The following is a 20,441-nucleotide window of genomic DNA, read 5'->3' on the forward strand; positions in this document are numbered from 1 at the left end:
TCATCCAGGTCCATCCTTCAGCTAATGATGATAACATTTCCATTTGATTGCTATAAATTATCTTGGTACTGTTTATAGCTTACTAGAGAGAGACAAAGTGAAGCACAGCCATCAGGTCATCTGATGTCAGCTCCACAAAAAGCTTCTGCTGTTTCTGCCTCTCCTCCCTTTTTTGCCAGGGCTTTTCTCTCAAGAATGTGCTAATGATGGAAAATCAGCTGCCAGATTTGCAAGCTGGACTAGGGCATATTGCTCACAACAAACAGCATCACATTTCTTGGTGCCAACCCTGAGCTTCAGCATCTCACCCTTGGTACAAAAAGAATGAGAAAGAGCTTTCAAATTAATTCTGTTCCCCCGTATCTTGCATCTATTGAATGTTTAATTACTGCCTGACAAGGTGCAGTGACAGCAGCCAACAGCAAGGTCATTTTTCTGCTTTTTACTCTTAAGCCCTAAGGCTGTGATGGAAATCTAAAAGAACACCTCGTTTTTGTATCTCTGCAGCACAAATGTTGGCCTCCAGCTGCAGCCTCATCTATGGAGTGTAAATACCAATGTGCCTGTCCTTTAAAAGCAGCACCTCCACAGAGATGGTTGCCACTGTCATGTGCGTCACAACACTTTCAAAGATGCTAAAAATGAGTTCTAGAAGTGCTTTACTGGAAAATGAGTGGTACTGCTCCACTTTATATAAACAGGTTAAATCAATACTCTGAATTGTGTGCTTTGAATTTCAAGGACAACTTGGTCTTTGCTTCTTGATCTGCTCTTTGAGGCAGCCAAGCCTCACAGAAAAGCAAACAGCACAGCCAAACCCTTCTTTATTAACTGAGTTTCTAAGTTATTTTGTCCTTTATAAAAAGCAGTATTTTCTAATGTGCTGTGAATTAATAGAAGTGATCGTATATTGCTAAATACAGTATTTTGCTGATCCTAGTGCAGTTAAAATGTTGATTTATGTTTTACTTGGTTTGTTGAGCCTGCAGAACACTGATGGGAGCCTTCATGGCATCCTGCATCTTCCTCATGAGGGTGCTGGAGGGGCAGGGGCTGCTCTGTCCTCTCTGGTGACCAGTGACAGCACCCGAGGGAGCAGCATGAAGGCATGCCAGGGGGATTAGGCTGGATATTAGGAAAAGGTTCTTCACCCAGAGGGTGTTTGGGCACCAGCACAGGCTGCTCAGGTAAGGGGTGGAGCCCCATCCCTGCCGGGGTGTAACTGTGTGAAGCTGTGGCACCTGGGGACACGGTTTAGCGGTGGCTTTGGCCCTGCGGGGTAAACGCTGGGCTCGATGCTCTCAGAGGGCTTTTCTCGCCTCAAAAATGACAGGATTTGTGGAACATCATCCCCTGAGAGCTGCACCTTTTGCACCGGGCTCGCTGCAGCGCCAGCGCCGAGGGGTCTCGGGGACCCCCGCGGTCCCGGCGGCGGAGGGAGCGGAGCCGGTCCCGTCATGGGCACAGCTGAGCCTGAACCGTTCTGAGCGGAGCCGGTCCCGTTATGGGCACAGCTGAGCCTGAACCGTTCTGAGCGGAGCCGTGTCAGTCCCGTTCCGGGCGGAGCCGTGTCAGTCCTGTTCCGTGCAGCGCCGAGCCAGTCCCGTTCCGGGCGGAGCCGAGTCAGTCCCGTTCCGGGCGGAGCCGTGCCAGTCCCGTTCCGGGCGGAGCCGAGTCAGTCCCGTTCCGGGCGGAGCCGTTCCAGTCCCATCCCAAGCGGAGCCGTGTCAGTCTCGTTCCGGGCGGAGCCGTGTCAGTCTCGTTCCGGGCGGAGCCGTGTCAGTCCCGTTCCGTGCAGAGACGAGTCAGTGCCATCCCGGGCGGAGCCGAGTCAGTGCCATCCCGGGCGGAGCCGTGTCAGTCCCGTTCCGTGCAGAGCCGAGCCAGTCCCGTTCCGGCGGAGCCTCCGCCCCTCCATGGCCGCCATGGCCGCTCCGCCGCCCGCCGAGCCCCCGGTGCCCCCCGGCCGGCGCCGCCTGTCGCTGCCCGCCGTGGAGCCGCTGCTGTTCCTCGCCACCGTGTCGCTGGGGCTGCAGGGCCCGCTGGCCACCCAGTACCTGTGGGACCGGCTGGGGGCCGAGCACGGCTACAGCGACCGCAACAGCACCGACTCCTCCGGCTGCGGGGACGGCAACGCTACCGCCGACCCCCTGCGGCAGGTGGGGACACCGGGGGACACGGGGGGACCGGAGAGCCCCGGGGGAGCTCTGGTGTGGATGAAGAGCTCAAGGGGAGAGCCCTGAGAGGAGGCACGGGATGGATGGGGACCGGGGGGAAAGGTGGGTCCCCGGAGGGAACGGGAGGCTCACGGTGAACGGGAGGTACCAGGGGAGCAGGAGAGGAGAGGTGCCCCGGGGAACAGGGAGCCCCAAGGGGAACAGGGAGCTTGAGAGGAGCTGCGAGTCCCTGGAAGCAGAGTCAGGAAGGAATGTGAAGCCCCAAAGGGAGCAGGGAGCCCGGAGGGGAAGGGGAGCGTGATGGAAGCAGGGAGCCCCAGGAGGAGTGGGGAGCCCAGTAGGTGCTGTTGGAGCTCCTCAGCTCCCTGTTTCTCCTGCAGGAGGTGGAAGCTCTGGTGTCCCACTGGAACCTCTACATCAACCTGGGAGGTTTCTTCGTCAGCCTCTTCTCCGTGACTCTCCTCGGCGCATGGAGCGACAGCGTGGGCCGGCGCCCGGCGCTCATCCTGCCCACAGCAGGCATGGCCCTGCAGACAGGCATCTACCTGCTGGTCATGTACCTGGAGCTGCACGTCGCCTTCTTCCTCCTGGGACGCATCCTGAGCGGCCTCACGGGCGACTACAACCTGATCCTGGCCAGCTGCTTCTCCTACGTGGCCGACACCAGCGAGCGGCGCGCGCGGACGTTCCGCGTGGCCATCCTGGAGGCGTGCCTGGGCACCGCGGGCATGGTGGCCAGCATTGGCGGTGGCCAGTGGCGCAAGGCCCAGGGCTACATCAACCCCTTCTGGCTGGCCTTTGCTGCCAGCCTTGCTGCCACCCTCTACGCCGCTTTCTTCCTGCGGGAGTCGGTGAAGCAGAAGAAGGCGGCCAAGCTGTTCACGCTCAAGCACTACAAGGCTGTGTTCAGGCTGTACACGGCCCCCGAGCACCAGAGCTCCAGGTGGAAGCTGGCTCTGTACTCCCTGGCTTTCTTTCTGATTGTCACGGTGCATTTTGGAGCCAAGGACATCTATGTGTTGTACGAGCTGGGCTTCCCTCTGTGCTGGGCTTCTGATCTCATCGGGTACGGCTCGGCCGCCAGCTACCTGGCTTACCTGAGCAGCCTGGTGGGGCTGAGGCTGCTGCAGCTCTGCCTTGAGGACACCTGGGTGGCAGAGATAGGATTGATCTCCAACATTGCTGGGCTGGTGGTGATGTCTCTCGCTACCACAACGGCACTGATGTTTACAGGTGATGCTGGAGGCTTAAATCCCTGTTTCTGGTAGTGTGCTTCTCAGGGAGTTCAGGCAAGTGAGGGAGTTCTGCCTCGTGCACCAACAAAACTGTGCCTTGCTAAGGGCAGTGTTGGCCAAACACTGAATTTGGAAGCGCATCCATGTAGTTCCTAGAACATTAGGCTTCCCAGAACTGCGGACACAGACTGAAGTGCCTTATGAGATCCAGGAGGGTGAATTGTGTTTAAATATAGCAGGGAGACACTGCCAGCAGCTGCAGATTTCTGGGGCTGACTTGGGAGGCTTTACTTTTCAGGTGAGCTTTCCCTAATGTGTTGTGTCTTGCTCACAGGTTATGGAATTCTGTTCCTTTCCATGGCAGCCACTCCAGTCATCAGATCCAAGCTCTCCAAGCTGGTCAGTGAGACAGAACAAGGTAAGGAATTAACCACTGTGCTTAAGCCAGATCCTGAAACACTTTTTTCTTGGAATATTGAAACCAGACTCTGAGGAGGTTAGGAGCTCCCTGGCTCCTCTGGACTCCTGCACCCCTGCATTCACCCTCAGGCCCAGGGTATTTTATTTTCTTTTCCCCTCAAAATAATTGTCATTCTTTGATTCAGACTCGCTGCATTTCCGACATGAGAACAAAGGAAGAAAAGCAGGAGTAGTTAATTCATCCATTCATGTATTTCCAAAGCTTTTACAAGGAGCAAGAGTTAAAATGGATTATATAACAAGGAGAAAAGAGTCATTCTCCTGACCATAACTTTCCTCTGTAGATCAGTAACAGTGGGGAGAACCAGGTGCTGTTGGAGGGTTGTATCATTGACCATGGTGAAAGATCACGGATAACCCACAGGAGGAGCATATTTGCCTTTTGTCCAGTTCTGTGTTTGGAGGGTTTGCCCTTGCTGTGAAACACAGCACAGGAATGTCTCTGGGGCAGACAGGGGGAGGAGGGAATCCAGGTGGCAACAATGGAGAGGTGATTTTGCAATGCTCAGGTTTCTCATTTTAGGGCGGCGATGGCACGTACAGCACATTTATGGTGCTAAATCTGCTGCTGTACTTAATGTTTAACAAATGATAAGAGGTGCCCTGGCCTGGAGCATTTACAATCCAGCTGATATAATGTCCTGGTCATCTCCTGATACAAATCCTGCAGGTTGGTGAGGTGGTCATGGCCACAGGCTGGATATGCCAGGCCAGTCCTGTCCCACACTTGATATTCACACACTTTTCTGATGGCAAGTGCAAACCCTTGGAAAGATTGGCAGAATGCACTCAGGGTGATGTGTTACAGCTGTTTATAGGCAATAACCACCTGCCTATCTCACCGTTAACCTCTTATCTCTCTTTCCCAGGTGCTCTCTTTGCTTCTGTTGCCTGCGTGGAAGGGCTGTGTTCACTTGTGTCTACAGGAGTGTTCAACTCTCTCTACCCTGCCACCTTGCACTTCATGAGGGGATTCCCATTTCTCTTTGGGGCTATAATCCTCCTTATTCCAGCAGCTATCCTTGGGTAATTTACTTCAAATGTCCAAACTTTGACATGCAATGTCATATGGAAAATACTATTTACTCTATTTACTCTTAGGATAGAAGCTGGGAGTTGTTAAGGCATATTTTCAGTTCTGGTTGTGAGAGGGTGTCTGGTGCTCCAGTAAGAAGAGGTGCAGGTCATTTCCTTTGGAATCTGAATCCTAGGGATAAACCTGCAGCCTGAGTAATGTAGCTGCCAATATTCAAAGTGCTTCAAGGCCTCACTGCAGCCTCAATGGAATCCAAAATCTGGAATTGAATTTGAAAGTTCTTCATGGAAGTGATGGAGCTCTCTCAGCAGTCCCTCTTCCCGTAATTTCTTTAGTAATTGAAGCAGAAGTTCTGTTGTGATAGAAAACAAATACCCTGGTAGGTTCTGGGAGAGGGAATGTATTTGAATTTGCAGAAGTGCAGCAGCTCCTGGCAGGGTCATTTTATTTTGTTCCTCTGAAACTTTTAAGACACACTCAATTCAGCGACATCCCCATGTTTCTTTGGAAGCTGAAACTGTTCATTCTTTTCTAGGTGGATACAAATCTGGGATTCAAAACACGACTACAGCCACTTCCAAGAGGCTTCCCTGTCCCCCACAAAAGACTGAATTTAACACCAGCACGGCAGTGTCCACCTGGACACTGCACTCCATTCTTCCCTCAAAGGACTGATCAGTGTGGGAGGGACATTCTGCTTGTCCTTACTGACTTTTAAATGCTAAATAATTGGAAATCACAGGAGGAACTTGATTTGGAGCTGTGAATGCTTCCTCAGCGTTGTGTTGGCTCATCTGTCAGAGCAAACCCAAGGGACCCAAGAGCCAATCAAGCTTTTGTGGGCCTTTTGCAAGGCTGCTTCGTGGTTTGGGGTTTGGTGGGGCCAGGAGGCTCTGCCATGCTTTTAGTGGGGAGAGAGGACTGAGTTCTGCTTTAATTGCTGAGCATTTTCCCCTCAGGGAATTCCAGTGTGCAGAGATGAGCTGTTGGTGTGGGTGAGGCACATGCTGAACCAGAGGCACCCAACAGTGTCCTGTGCTCCAAATCATCACATTGCCAGTAAAAACCCAACAAATGTGACATGCCAAACCACAAAAATCCTTATGGAGAGGGGTAGTTTAGCACAGGAGTGCTATTGCTGTCCTTACTGACTGAACCAGCTTTAGTTTTGCAAATCAGAGGTGTCCTAAGATGAGGATCTAAATCATGAAGTGTTGGTAGGAGTGCTAGTGGTATGTCCTGCCTTGTCTGCAGCTCAGCCCAGGATCTCAGAGGTGGTTTTGAGAAGTGGCAGATCATCTGAGAATACTGCAGGGCCAGTAGAGTAAATCCTGGGCTGGGAGGGACCCACGAGGATCCTTGGAGCAACTCCTGTAGGTGCCTTAATTGACATTTGCCAAAAGCTAGGAAGTTAAGGAGAAAATTGTCAGAATTGTTCCCCCCTTACACTGCAGATCTGAGCCCCAGTCATGTGAAATCCCTGCTGTGCTTATCCAGAGCCCTTCCTCAGCAAGCTGGGGGCAGGACTAGTGTCTTAAAGATTAATCTTTTTGGTTGTATGTGGCCTAATCTTGTGTTAATGAACCTCAGTGCTGCTGCTTGGGATCTGTTGATGCCAGCAAGCAAACCCCATGTCCGTGGTACTTAAATTGTTCTTTCCAAAGCATTACCTGTGTTGCTGCAATCCTTTTTTTTCTCTTCAATGTGCCATAAACCAGCAGTTCTGTGTACACTGCACTGCACATGCTGTTCAGGTACATGCAGTAATGACTTTACTGTTACTTTCAGAATGAATAAAATCTCCATGCTCTTTTATGGTTCATAAAACTCTGGATACCTTGTGCAGTTGTTGATATCGTTTGTCCTTGACTCGTTGGTGGTTTCTCTCCATTATTTTACTTCTCAGTCCTTTATTGAAGACTGCAGTAAAGAAGGAGCAGCAGGAATTTATCTGTCTCGTGGAGAATGAGTGTCTGAAAGTGGAAAGTCGTGGGAAAATGCAGGTTTGAGACTTGCAAGCAGCCCAAACTTGCTTTTCCTGACCACCAGAGTAAAGCTTGCAGGAGAGCTTTGTCTGAAATCTGTCCTTCAGTGTGCAGAAAATGTGAAAGGCTTTAACCCAGCTTTGTCCCTGTCCATTGGGACTTTGTGGTAACAGCAGAACTGGGGAGCAGAGAAGCAGGGAGGCTTGAAGAACTTGGTGTTATGCCACTTGCCCCCAGCAGTTCTGCCAGGGGAGGTTGGAGTTACAGCTCTGACTGCTGGGCTCAGCCTGGAATTGGCCTCCCTGAGGAACAGGGCATGCTGTGAACGTTGCAGTAGATGTTTGTGGCTGAGATGATTGTGAAGTGAAACCCTCTGCACCCCCTGGGTGCCAATTCAAGCAGCTGCTCAGTGTTGCGCAGGGAGGTGAGACCTGGCTCTGCATGGGGACACATTCAATGGCAGCTATTATGCCTAATTAAAAAAATTAAGTCAAAGTTTTTCTAGGCCACCCTCCAAGAGTTGTAACAGTGGGGCCATGGCTGGTGAGAGCAGGCAGAGTCCCTGGGGGTGCAGTGCATCAGTCCATGCAAAGGTGAGTGGGAAGTGAGGGGTTCCTGCAGGAATGGTGCTTGGGAACGTCAGTTCTGCTTCGTGGTGGCAAGGAAAAGCAAGTGTGAAAAGCCTGCAGGGAGAGAAGCACGTAATACAGACAAAGAGGAAGGGATTTAGAGTAAAAACCAGATTTATTAATAATGCCTGATTGAATAACTCCAAACACTTTTGACGTGGTAGAGCGAAGGAATGAGGGAGGGTGAGGACAGAGGAATTCATTTCCTTGGGTCTGCTCCAGTGGAAGGGGGTGGGTTTGGGATGCTTTGCCAGAAGCAGGGCAAGTTCATTAAGGTGAAGATAATGATGGGGAAACAGGAGGAGTCACAGTCCAGGCAGCTGGAGCAGGAGATGGGATCTCGTGGCAGGTGAGAATGAGTAAATCTCCACACTGAGTGCTGGGTGAGGAGGCTGATTGCTACAGAGCTCCTGGGAAACAAGACACAATCACTTACCAGATTATTGCAGGGAGGAAAATCCTTAGGACTGTTTATGTGGGACTCCTTCAGTGGCCATGGAGGCCCTGACATTCAGTTACTGAAGGCTGTTCCCTGAAGCAGCTGACAAGAGGCTTTTATCCTTGCGCAGATTCACCTTTGGGCTCATCTGCTGCCTTCTTGTTATTTATTCTGGAGATTAGATGGATTCTAATTCTGATGAATGCTGGGCAAATATGGCTATTAACCTTTCACTGGAGAGCAAAGATGCCATTAACTGGGAGCTGATAAGAACTGTCCATAAAGCACCAGAATTAACTTTTCTTCTGCCCCTGATATGTTTGTGGATCCAAGCCAAAAGAAGAAAGTGTTTGTGTTCCTGACAGTTAAAGCAGAGCTCCAGGCAGAGCCAGGAGGAGGACAAGCTGGCTGAGACTCCTTGTTACCTCCTGAAAAGGTTGAGTTCTTCTTGAGCAAGGATAGGAGGAGGAGCCTGTTTGTTTTTCAAGGTGATTCAGCAGCCTGGAGTGTGGAATGCAGGGATTTGTGTCAGGATGCCCATGGTTCCTCACCTGCAGTGTTGGCAGCAGGCACTGATGGTTCTGGAGCATCCTTTGCCAGCCCTTGGCAAAAACTCCACTTTTTCTCGATATTTTAAGGTGAGGAGCTGCAAAAAGCCCAGGTGGGTGTTGAGAAGAGGTTGATAGGAAGAAGCAAGTGCTACTTGACTTGCATCCAGCAGTGAGCAGGGACAACCCCAGGGAGCTCAGCCAGGGCTGTGGGGGTGTGGTGGTCAGCAGAGAGATTCACCAGCTCCTGCTGAAGGCACAGACCGCAGGAGCAGGATAAGATACAGCTGTGGAGCAGGATAAAATACAGCCACAGTGTGGAATAACTCCACAAGCACAGCAATTAGCATCTTCCCTGCATGGATTTCAAGTTTTCCAGGGTCACAATCCAGCCTCCTGTGCCCTGGAAATACAGACCTGATAAAGGGGTGAAGCTGAGACTTCAGATGGAGGGAAGGAGGGTATTTGAAAAGCACTTTTTGCAGGGATCCTGAAGAAGCTTCACGTGGTCTAACCCCAAATTCCCACTGCCAGAGGTAAGAGCACAAAGTGGTTTTGCAGCACTGGGAGGTGGAAGTCCTTTGAGGGGGGAAGGAGCTCTTGTGATAAAGGGACATTGCTGGGAAAGATAAAGCACTTCAGAAGGCCCTTGTGGGTTATCTTTCCCAAACACAAAGATTTTGTTAGGGCTTAATTTTTATTTGTCCTTTCCTGCTCTCAGTTTCTGACCACAAGGATACTCCTGGGGCACACGGCAGAGCCACACCTTCCTCTCAATTGCTCTTCTCTCCCTTGCGTCCTCTTACGACGGGTTCTCAACGCTTCTCCAATTTTCAGTTCTCCAAAGGTTCTCCCTCTTTGGATGTGTTTCTGGGGGAAGCTGCAGCTGCCTGTGGGGGTCTGGATGGTGCCAGTCTCCCTCACACCCCACAGGAGGACATGGAAGACACATAATCCATCCCAGAGTCCAGCTTGGCTTGGCTCCCCAGGCACTGGGGGAGGGAGTGCTGGCACCAGGGGCTTGTATTGGGAGGGAGTAAGAGCCCCAGGATTTCTCTCAGAGATAGGAAAAAAGTCAGGAGGGACAAATTTGGACCCCCACAAAAAAAAGGGGTCACCTGTGAGTCTCTGAGGCTGCTGTGCTGGTTCTAGCTCTGCCCCAGGGAGTGCAGGCAGTCCAGCCCATTCTCTGAGCCAGCCGAGGAGTCCCGCGAGGAGCGGCCCTGGAGGAAGCGGATGATTTTATCAATCGTGGCCTCCTGGTACTCGTGGGACCACCTGAATCAAGGGAAAAAATGTGCTGTTTACTTTTTCTGCTGTGTGTGGGGCGCCACAAGATAGCTCAGTTCATTTGGGCCAGCCAGAGACCCCTTTCCTCCACCCCAGCTCTCCAGGAGCTCCCATGGGTGCTGCAGAATGCCCTGCCAGGTTGCACAAAGGGAAAGCAGGGGGGGAAAGAAACCCAGGTGAGCTGTAAAACCTGCCAGCATCACTGAGCATGTGTGTCCTCCCAGCAGTGTCCCCTGTGTCACCCAGAGGAGCCCCAGCACAACAGCAGCAGCAGGGATGTGGTGGGAACCTTTGCTCCCTGCAAGCTCTGGAGCACCTGGAGTGACTCAGTGTCCCTTTGACCTGTTCTGCCACCCTCATCTGTTTGTCCCAATGTCCTTGGGCTCTTTGCTGCTCCTTATGCAAGCTGTTCTCCCCAGGTGTCAAGGAACCCCATGGCACAGGTGGCTTTTACTTACATGATACCATTGAATTTCAGGACAGCCCTCATGTCCTTGGGAAGTGTTTCTGGGTCTGGCCACTCAAAGTGGTCTGTAACGGGTACAATGTTCTTCCCAGAGTTCAGGGCTGTCACAATCTCCTGCAGGAACAGAACATGCAGGTGCTCATGGCCTGTATTAGCCCCTCATCAACTCCCTCCCGCCAGAGGTCCCACCTGGTGGCATCTCTTACCTTGTGTACCCAGTCCTTGCACTCGGGGTCCTCCATGCATTTATCGAGTGCATTTGGTGAGAGCACCAGCACAAAATTCCGGGCACTCAGGACACTCTGGATCAGCTTGTCTTCAAACTTCCCTGCCTCCAGCTTCTCCACATCAATGAACACACTGAAGCCGTGGAGCTGCAGGTGCACCTTCAGCAGGCTGGTGGCAAGAGGGGACAGCACCATGAGGAGAGGTTTCATTTGCTGTCTCAGCACGTTGGCTGAGACACGGTGAGACAGAGGAGCAGGGAATGAGGTGCCAGCTCCAGCCCCAGCTGTCTGGGCATGTGCAGAGAACACGAGGAGCTGGCATTGACACCATGCTGTGATCCCCTACAGCCATAGGAGCATGAGGAAAAGGCCACTCAGTGCCAAAGTGGTATTGGAGCAAGGCGACCCCCAGCCAGGGAATAATATGCATTGAGTCCAGTGATTTCAGAAAGCTGAACAATTGCTATATTATGTTATACTATATTATACTACATACTACACTAATACTGTAAAATACTAAAGAAAAACCCATGGCCCCTTACAGACAGTCACGACACAGCTTTGGCCTAATTGGTCAATCAATCAAAACAACCATCACCAGAGTCTAATTAACAAATCCCTTTTGGTAAAACAATCTCCATAACACATTCCACATGTGCTAAACAACAGGAGCAGCAAGTAGAGATAAGAATTGTTTTCTTCTTTGTCTGAGCTTTCTCGCAGACTTTCCCCAGGAGAAATCCTGGGAAGGTTGTGCCTGCTGCTCTCTGTGAAGAGAGCTGTGGCCACAAAGTGGCGGTGACAGGACTGGGAATTGGCCTGTCCGCTGTGCAGCTCTTCACAGGTGCTGTCCCCATTTCCTCTGCAGCTTTTGGCAGCCTCTCCCTCCTCCCCATTCCCCACTTTTCCCACAGCTGACCTCCCACCTTGCCCAGGGTCTCTCCGTTCCCTGCAGGGCTCACCTGGCCAGCTGCGAGCCGGTGCTCCTGCGGTAGCTGATGAACACGTCGGTCCCGTTGGTCGTGGTTTGCAGCGTGATGGGCGAGTGCAGCGTCTCTAGACAGCACAAAACCACCACCAGAAGTTACAAACCAGCAGCTTGGTGAGTTGTGATTTCAGGGTTTACCTCAGAAACCCGGGTCCCTCCCCTGAAGATTCCCTCCCAGGTGTGTCAATCACCTCACCTTTCCCCTCCCTGACCCCTCCCAGCACTGTCTGTCAATCCTGGAATTCCAGAAGGCGTGGAGTGATTGAGAGATCCAAAGGATGCCCTCTACCCCTGGGGGGCATTGGGCCATCCAGGTGTCCTTTGTCCCTTGAGACCTCCCCTCCTGTCCCTGCTTGGTGGCTCCCTGCCCCTTCCCTCCCCTCTCCCCGGGGTTCAAGGGAGCAGCAGCCACGGGCTCAGGGAGTTCTGTGGGAGCTGGTGCTGCATTCAGAGGCCTGAGGGCCAGAATAAAGCTCTGGATCCAAACCCTCCATCAGAACCGACTCCTTTCCTTAACCATCCCCTTAAAGCTTCTCTGCCAGAGGGAAACCTGAGGAGCAGCCCCTGTTATGGGGGAAGCTCCATCCCAGCACCACCAGAGCTCCTGCAGGCCTGGACTTGTCTGCAGTGCCCAGCTGCAGCACCCAGCCAGCCAAAAGTGTCTGTGGAGTGAAACACCACACACCCAGCTGGCCAAAAGTGTCTGTGGAGTGAAACACCACACACCCAGCCAGCCAAAAGTGTCTCTGGGGTGAAACACCACACACCCAGCCAGGCAAAAGTGTCTGTGGGGTGAAACACCACACACCCAGCCAGGCAAAAGTGTCTGTGGGGTGAAACACCACACACCTAGCTAGCCAAAAGTGTCTCTGGGGTGAAACGCCACAGTTACTGCAATTTGATTCAGCACCAAGGGCCAGACAAGCCAAGGCACATCCCGTCCACTATATTGGTAATACTCTCTTGGAATAATTACCAATATAGCCAGACGAGACATGCCTGAGCTTGTCTAGCCCTTGCTGCTTGACAAAATAGTGGCAACTGTAGTGTTTTCACCCCAGAGACACTTTTGGCCAGCTGGATGTTGCAGCTGGGCACTTAGAAGCAAGTCTGGGCATGCAAGAGCTCTGGTGGCTGCAGAATGGACCCCATAACAGGGCCTGCTCCTTGAGTTTCCCTCTGGCAGAGCAGCTTTAAGGCAGTGGTGAAAGAAAAGAGTCAGTTCTGATGGAGGGTTTGGATCCAGGGCTTTATTCTAGCCCACAGGGTCTCTGAATCCAGCAGCAGCTCCAACAGAACTCTCCACCACATGGTTTGCTTGCCCTGTTACCTGGAAGAGGAGAGAAAGAACACAAAGACCACCAACCAAGCACAAGGGACAAAACACACCTGAATGGCCCAATGTCCCCCCTGGGGTAAGAGGCATCTTTTGAATCTGCTTAATCACTCCACGCCCTTCTAGAAGGCCAAGACTGACAGACAATACTCACCAAGGAGCAAGAGAACGGGAGAAAGAAGTGACTGACACACCTAGCAGAGAATCATCACAAGAAGAACCAGGTTTCTGAAGTGAATCCTAAAATCACATTACTCCAACAGCAGCTCATCCCAAACACCCCTCCAGCCCGTTCCCTGCCGGGCGGGCGCACCCCTGGCCGCGGTGAGGATGCGGACGCGGTGGAAGCCGGTGTGGATGTGGCAGTCCTCCTGCAGCTGCTGCTCCGTCACGCGGTGCAGGAAGTTGCGGTCGATGCCGCAGGTGAGCAGGTTGTAGGTGTACTGCCGGAATTTGGGCTCGATGCCCCCCAGCCAGTCGGCCAGGTTGCTGCGGTCACAGGTGGAGTAGTTGGCGAAGGTCTTGAGCTCCGTCAGCTCCCGGAAAAACCTGGTTGGAGGGACAAGTGGAGCAGTGTAGCCATGATATTTCCTGAAAAATCCTTTCCTTAGGATTTTTCTCCTGAGAAGCTGAGAGGCCTCAGGAACAAAATGTGAAAAATGGTTATCTGCTGCTGTGGAATGCAACAGGTGGGGCTGGGATTGGCCTCATGTGGTTGTTTCTAATTAATGGCCAATCACAGCCCAGCTGTCTGGACTGTCTCGGTCAGTCACAAGCCTTTGTTATTCATTCTTTTTCTATTCTTAGCTAGCCTTCTGATGAAATCCTTTCTTCTATTCATTTAGTATAGTTTTAATAATAATATATTTAATAATATAGATTTAATAATATATATTGTAAAATCTATATTATTAAATATATTAAATATAAATATATTAAATATAAATATATATTAAATCTATATTAATAGATATAGATTTAATAATAATATATATATATAATAAAATAATGAATCAAGCCTTCTGAAACATGGAGTCAGCATTCTCATCTCTTCCCTCATCCTAAGACCCCTGCGAACACCATCACAGAGCAGCACTTAGAGACATGTGGTACTACTATGGGATTTTTGAAGGAGTTTAGAATGAGTTAGAGACGGGACCTCTGAGTTGTTTTAGGGGATATGGTTTGTTTTTCTTATTTTCTGCATAGGCAGGAAGGGTGAGTTCGGCTCACATCTTTACTGCACGGTTCAGGAGGTCACAAGACTTGCAGTTACAAGACTTTTTAAGGATTTATGGACCAATAAAACACTGCTAACAAGGATAGTGATAGTATGCTTTTAACTTAATCCTTAATCCTTAACTCAATCCTCCTATTTTGTCTTATGGACTCATGCTACAATGTAAGTTTTCTTAACCAACTATGTTATAACACACAAACCTACAGTACTACATTCTAAAAATCTTGTTTACCTTTGAAACTACTTTTATTTTTTCTGTATCTTAAACTCTAAAACTCTAAACTTTCCTCTTCTTAACATGTCTCTAGTTTAAACTATAAGTCCACATTCTTACTTCTAGCATCTAAGTCTGGAAGCTTTTTCCAAAGTCACAAGTCAAATCCTATGTTTAATTCTTTGGCTTACAGGCCCAAAGTTCTGAGAGTTCCCTGCATTTTGGATTCCAAGATTTTACCCGCTCAGAAGGGAGTGCAGCTCCACGCTGGGGTGAAGGATGAGCTCCAGGAAGAGGAAACAGAGGAACAGCTGCACGGGAGTGCTGGTCCTCTGTACACTGAGGTGTGAGGAGCTCAGCTAAGGGTAAGTTCCCATCTTTCTGGGTAACTTGCATGATCCCACCTGCCCTGTGCCATAGGTGGTCTTTCCCCCATCCACACCTCTGCTGTGCAGTGGTCCCATTACAGAAATCTCTCTGTGACTGCAAAAAGTTCAGTGGAAAAGCCCTGGCAGTCCAGGTTTTGCATTTGGAGGATCTCCGTTCCTGTTTTTGCAGGAAGGGAAAGGCAGAGACCTTGTCCCTGCTCTGCCACTGTGGTGGTGGCCCTGAGGCAGTCTCCAGTGTGCCCCGGTGGTGGCCCTACCTTTTCCGAGTGATGCTGGAGTCCATCCCCAAATCCTTCTGCAGCTCCTCCTCTGTCAGCCTCAGGAGAATGTCCCCATCCACCTGGTGATCCTGCCAAGAGAAACCCAGGCTGGAAAGGTCCCAGGAAAAGCTGGGTGAGATGCTTGCACCTCTGCTGCGAGACGGGGCAGAAATGTCCCTCCCCATGTGTCGCTCCCCCAGCACAGAGCCCTACCAGGAATCTCTGGCAGTATTTGTTGAATCCAATCTGCTGCAGCCACGTCTGCACCTCGCAGGATTTCCAGTTGGGAACCGTGGGCAGGATGCGCCGAGGAACCTCCTCCCCTATCAGGCGCAGCACCTTTTTGGCCAGGGAGGAGGTGGTGCTGCTGGTGGAGTAGCACACAATCCTCTTCAGGCTCTGCGTAGCCCCAATCTCACTGAAAATCTGGGGACACAAAGGGAGGAGACGTCACTTTGTCTCCCCTCATCCTCTTCCCTGTTGTTCCAGACGAAGGAAGGAATGATAAATCTGACTCCATGTTCTTAGAAGGCTAATTTATTATTTTATGTTACTGTATTATATTAAAGAATACTAAACTAAAACTATACTAAACTATACTAAAGAATACAGAAAGGATACTTACAAGATACTTAAACTATACTAAAGAATACAGAAGTGATACTAAAAGATACTAATTAAGACTCATGACTCTTTCCAGAGCCCCAACCCAGCTTGACTGTAATTGGCCAATGAGTCAAAACAATTCACATGAAACCAATGAAACAACCACCTGCTGGATAAACAACCACATTCCAAAGTAGCAAAATACAGGAGAAGCAAATGAGATAAATATTGTTTTCCTTTTTCTCTGAGGCATCTCAGCTTCCCAGGAGAAGAATCCTGGGCAAAGGGATTTTTCCAGAGAATACAACTGCCACACTTCCCAACAAGCTGTGCTGGGCCGGGTGAGGACCAAAACACACCAAGATGCAACTGTGCCACCCCTTCCCTTTGTCATCACCCTCCTCCAGGCCAACCTACCCTTTACCTGTGTTTTCTTCTGCCTGGCTTTGATGGCAGCCTCGGTGCACAGGTAGAAGGCGGCGATGCACTGAGCCTCCAGCCTGGAGCTGTCCAGCAGGGGCACCAGGCGCTGCAGGTCCTGCGCTGTCCTCCCCTGGATGTTGTCACTGCTGCCCAGCATCTGGCAGGCAAACTGCTCGGGGTCCAGCGAGGCGATGAAGGGCTCCACCAGAGCCAGCGTCCCCGAGCGCTCCACCTCCTTCTCGATCTCCTTGTTGGTGGCCAGCACCGTGATGGCCAGGCAGGCGTGCAGCCGGATCAGCTCGTCATCCTTGGAGAAGGCCAGGGGGAAGAGCCACTCTGCTGCCTTTTTCTCAATCATCAGGCGCTGGTTGGCCTGGCCCCCGTACATGGCACAGTTGGCCAAGGCCATGGCGCAGTGGCGCAGCACGGCGGGGTCTGTCCAGCGGCACCAGTACAGGATGGTGTCCAGGCCTCCGTCCGAGATGAGCTGGAAGCAGGTCTCCTCTGTGTGCTTGAACATGTGCTCCAGGATCCCAGAGAGGCTCTGGGCCAGCTGGGGGATGTCCCTCTCCTTGGCTAAGTTCAGGATCACGCCCAGACCGATCCGAGCGATGCGGTCCCTGTGGGGAGGAGATAGGGAGGGGGGCAGGTGGATGTGCAAGGGGTGACAGCAGTGACTGGTGTGGCCCATGCCTTGGTGACATTTATCCCAGGACAGGCATTTATCCCATTGCCAGATATGCAGTGCAGCAAGGTGCAGCAGGCTGGTGTTGGAGGAACCTCTGTGGGTCTGATGGAAGAATTTGTGATGGGGTGCACATCCCACCTACCCTCACTGGATGCTCTCATGCTTGAGGTAGGATCTTCATAGCAATTAACAGGCAGGATGGGTTAATGCCAGACTGGAAATGGATCTGCTGGGCCAGCATTGCTGTGGTGTGGAGCTGTTTTGTGTTTGGGAGTGAAACTTGTTTGTCCCCTAAGCACTGCTGTCAGGGCTGTCAGGACAGGGCTTCCACACCTGGATGAGCAGCCAAGCAGCCCTGTCCACAAGTGGAGCACAGGGGTTTGTCTGTCCTGGGATGGCAGCTGGAGGGAAGCTCTTTATTTCCTCCTCCTGCACTCTTCTGGAAGAGAACAGCAAGAGCCTGGGGTAGGTGGGCAAGGGCCACGAGCTGCTGCTTGGCCATGGCTGGTTTTGGAAGGCCTGTGCTTAAAATGACACCTGAATGGGGCTGCACCTTGAAAATGCAGTGGAAAGGGAAAACCAGGGTCATAGAATGATTTGGGTTGGAAAGGACCCAAAACTGGAAAACTTATCCAGGTCCACTTTCCACCAGCCCAGGTTGCTCCAAGCCCTGTCCAACCTGGCCTTGGACACTTTCAGGGATGGAGCAGCCACTGCTTCTCTGGGCACCCTGTGCCAGGGCCTCACCACCCTCTGAGATGAGCTCTTGGCTGTGCTCCCATGAGTTTCCTGGGGCGAGTGGCAGCTCCATTCCTGCCCTCAGCCGTGGCCATTTGGTGCCTCTGTGCTGGAGCTGCTCTGTCAGGGAGGCAGCACTGGCACTGGTGCCCCATGCCCTGCTGCTCAGGAGGGCAGTGGCACACTCATGGTGGCGTGATGGCACTCCAGCCTCTGTGCTGGCAGGCAGGAAGAACATTTCTGGGAAGCCTGTGACCCACAGGGCTCTCACTGACCTTGGGGTGGGTTTGACAGGAAATGTTGTGGAGAGCCCTGGGGAAAAAAAAAATTAAATAAATAAACCCTCAGCCTGGGTCTGGCTGTGAGCCCAGACTCAGCCATGGAGCTGGATGACAAACACAGGTCCCTGACTCCCTGCAGCTGCAGATGGAGCCAGGACCTGTCCAGCTCCCAGCTCAACACCTCTGCTGCTAGGCACAGACTGGGAGAGTTCTGCAAGTGAGAGGCTGGGCCCAAAGGGGAGCCCCACACCTCCCTGCCATGGCTCAGGAGCTGTGGGAAGCGAGGGGCTGGAATGCCATGGCTGCTCCAAGAGCATGAACTGCTCCTGGAGCAGAAACAACAACTCCAGCAAATGCTTTCTTTTGCTAAGGAGCTGAGTGCTGAATGCAGACCATGCCAGTGATGCTTCCTGGGATTAAATTCCACCCTAATGGGCTTTCCTGATTTAGCTGCTGCTTATTTTTGCCTGCCAGTGCATGAAGTGAGGCCCAGGCTGTGAGTCCACAGCCTTCCAGCAAGAGACACCCCCCAGGAAACCAGAGCAACACTTTGGCCAGGCTCCCTCCACATCCTTTCCAGAGCCCTGGCTGGGCTGGGTTAGGGTGCTCTGAGGGAGAGCAGAGCTGTCAGAGTGCATTTGGGGTGTTGGAAGGGTGAGCTGTGTGTAGGTGCTGTGATTGGGATGTGTCAGGTGTGCACATGCACCTTTGTACACACACACACACACATCATGCCCATGCTCTGACAGAGACATCCCAGCACCTCTCACCTGTCCTGGGCAGCAGCACACACACCTGAGCGTGGGGCTGAGGGCTGCTGACCAGCTGAGCCCTCCTTATGGCTTCATCCCAGCCCTGGTCAGCAGCAGGGAGGCTCTGGGGAGTGGCTTTGTCCTCCTTGTGCTGCAGTTATGGCTAAAGGAGAGTCACACCTTGTCCTTTGGGTCAGATGCTCTGAGCCAGCCAAACTGACTCAGCTCAACCTGGCTGAGGGGGGTCAGGAGGACACCCCAGTCCTCACCAGCATCCCTGGGCTGGGGCTGGTCCTCCTCCCTCAAACTGTGGGGATCCAAGGGGAGTTTGTGCAACTGAGAGCACCCACAGCAGGGAAATTGGGGGTATGAGGATGGGTGAAGGTAGATCAAGGCCAGGCTGGATTGATTTGAAGCAACCTGGTCTGTGGAAGGGGTCCCTGCCCATTGCAGGGGGTTGAGATGAGGGGGTCCCTTTGAACCCGCCCCGTTCTGGGGCTGGCAGGGCTGTGTCCAGCAGGGTGAGGCTGAGGGGCTCTTTGCAGACTCACCTGTTTTCCGCCACCAGGATCTGCTCCAGGAGTTTCCCTGCCTGGCACTTGGTCTCCAGCTCGGCGGTGTAGAGCAGGTTGAGCAGCAGGTCCAGGCCCCCCTCGAGGCGGATCACATCGCACAGCACCTTGGCCACGTCCCTCCCCACGGCGGGCATCCCCCAGGCCTCCTCCACCAGCCGGAACACCTCGGACAGAGCGGCCCGCAGCCCCTGGGCCGTGTCCGCCCGCGTGGCGTGGCCGATGGCCCTGCGGAGCACGGGCAGGACCCGCTCCAGCGCCTCCCGCACCTCGCCGCCCACCCCGGGGGAGACCCCGCCGCTGCCCCCGCCCGCCCGGCTCGCACACCCGGGCACCGCCAGCAGCTCCGCGCTCGCCATGGCCAGCGACCGGCCCAGCGTGTGCAGCGACAGCAGCAGGGCGAGCATCGGCGGCGGCTACCGCGGCATGCCCGGCCCCGCGCCCGCGGGGAGCCCCCGCTGCTGCCGGGACACGGGAGGGGCGATGCGGTGCCCCCGCTGCCCGGCCGGGATGCGGAGCTGGGAGCGGAGCGGGATCCGCCTTCCCCGAGCCGGGCTCAGCATCCCGGTCCCCGGGGCTGATGTCACCGGGCGCAGGCGCCGCCTCTCTCCGAGGAGGGGCTCGGTGCTGGCGGCTGCTGAGCCCCCCGGAGCCCTCCTGCCACCGGCCCCCGAAGGATTTAACAGAATCGGGGATGTGGCACTTGGGGACGTGGCTCGGTGGTGGGCTTGGCAGTGCCGGGATAACGGCTGGAGTCGGGCTTAGAGGGCTCTTCCATCCTAAATTTTATGTTTCTGTGATTGTGGCCTTTCCGTGCTTAAATAGGGCTCATTTATAAAAGGAGAAGTGACTTTCTACATGAATAGATACTGAGGACAAGGGGAACTGGTTTTAAAATAAAATATGAGAGATTTAGATTAGATTCCAGGAGAAAATTTTTATTTGTGAAGGGCTTGTTCAGGGAAGCTGTGGATGTCCCAACCCTGAAAGTGCCCAAGGCCAGGTTAACGGGGCTTGGAGCAATCTGGGATAGTGGAGCATGACAGGATTTGGAACTGGACAATTTTTCATTTTCAACCCAAACCATTCTATTCCACAGCCCTCCCTGCCCGGCCCGAGCTGGGGCTTGTCCTGCTGTCCCCAGGGCTCACATCCCCCTTTGTCCCTGAGCTGCTGATGCTGCGGTGTCACCCCCATGGCAGGCAGGGACCCCCACGCTGATTCTGCAGAACTCCTCTTCAGGACCCTGTGTGAGCAGCGAGGGGACCCAGGGTGCAGGCAAAGGGCACCAGGCACCGTGGTGGTCACGGTGAGGCTGTGACCACCCTGGCACGGCGTTCTGAACCCGCTTGGTACCAGCAGGAAGCAAATACCCATTGCTCGGTGGAAATTCAGAGCAGCTCTTCTGGGTGGGCTCGGGATTTGCATGATAAAAGAAAGAG

At 52.8% G+C, this 20,441-nt stretch overlaps 2 protein-coding genes across 2 annotated transcripts; one reads left to right on the plus strand and one right to left on the minus strand.

Annotated features, from left to right (window-relative positions):
- Positions 1-1,706: 1,706 nt before the first annotated feature.
- SLC46A1 (solute carrier family 46 member 1) lies at positions 1,707-6,773 on the plus strand. Its single transcript, XM_054647121.2, has 5 exons — positions 1,707-2,159; positions 2,558-3,410; positions 3,747-3,830; positions 4,762-4,918; positions 5,464-6,773. The coding sequence occupies exons 1-5, from the start codon at positions 1,917-1,919 to the stop codon at positions 5,537-5,539; spliced, it is 1,413 nt and encodes a 470-aa protein (XP_054503096.2). The 5' UTR covers positions 1,707-1,916; the 3' UTR covers positions 5,540-6,773.
- Positions 6,774-9,476: 2,703 nt separating this feature from the next.
- On the minus strand, positions 9,477-19,592 carry SARM1 (sterile alpha and TIR motif containing 1). The gene is made up of 9 exons (XM_054647009.2): positions 18,979-19,592; positions 15,970-16,588; positions 15,153-15,365; positions 14,937-15,028; positions 13,150-13,385; positions 11,475-11,568; positions 10,492-10,681; positions 10,278-10,399; positions 9,477-9,807 (listed from the first exon to the last, which is right to left on the minus strand). Exons 1-9 carry the CDS (start codon positions 19,404-19,406, stop codon positions 9,678-9,680), a joined length of 2,124 nt encoding a protein of 707 aa, XP_054502984.1. The 5' UTR covers positions 19,407-19,592; the 3' UTR covers positions 9,477-9,677.
- Positions 19,593-20,441: the final 849 nt, after the last annotated feature.

Source organism: Agelaius phoeniceus, chromosome 20, assembly GCF_051311805.1.
Source record: "Agelaius phoeniceus isolate bAgePho1 chromosome 20, bAgePho1.hap1, whole genome shotgun sequence".
Taxonomy (NCBI): domain Eukaryota; kingdom Metazoa; phylum Chordata; class Aves; order Passeriformes; family Icteridae; genus Agelaius; species Agelaius phoeniceus.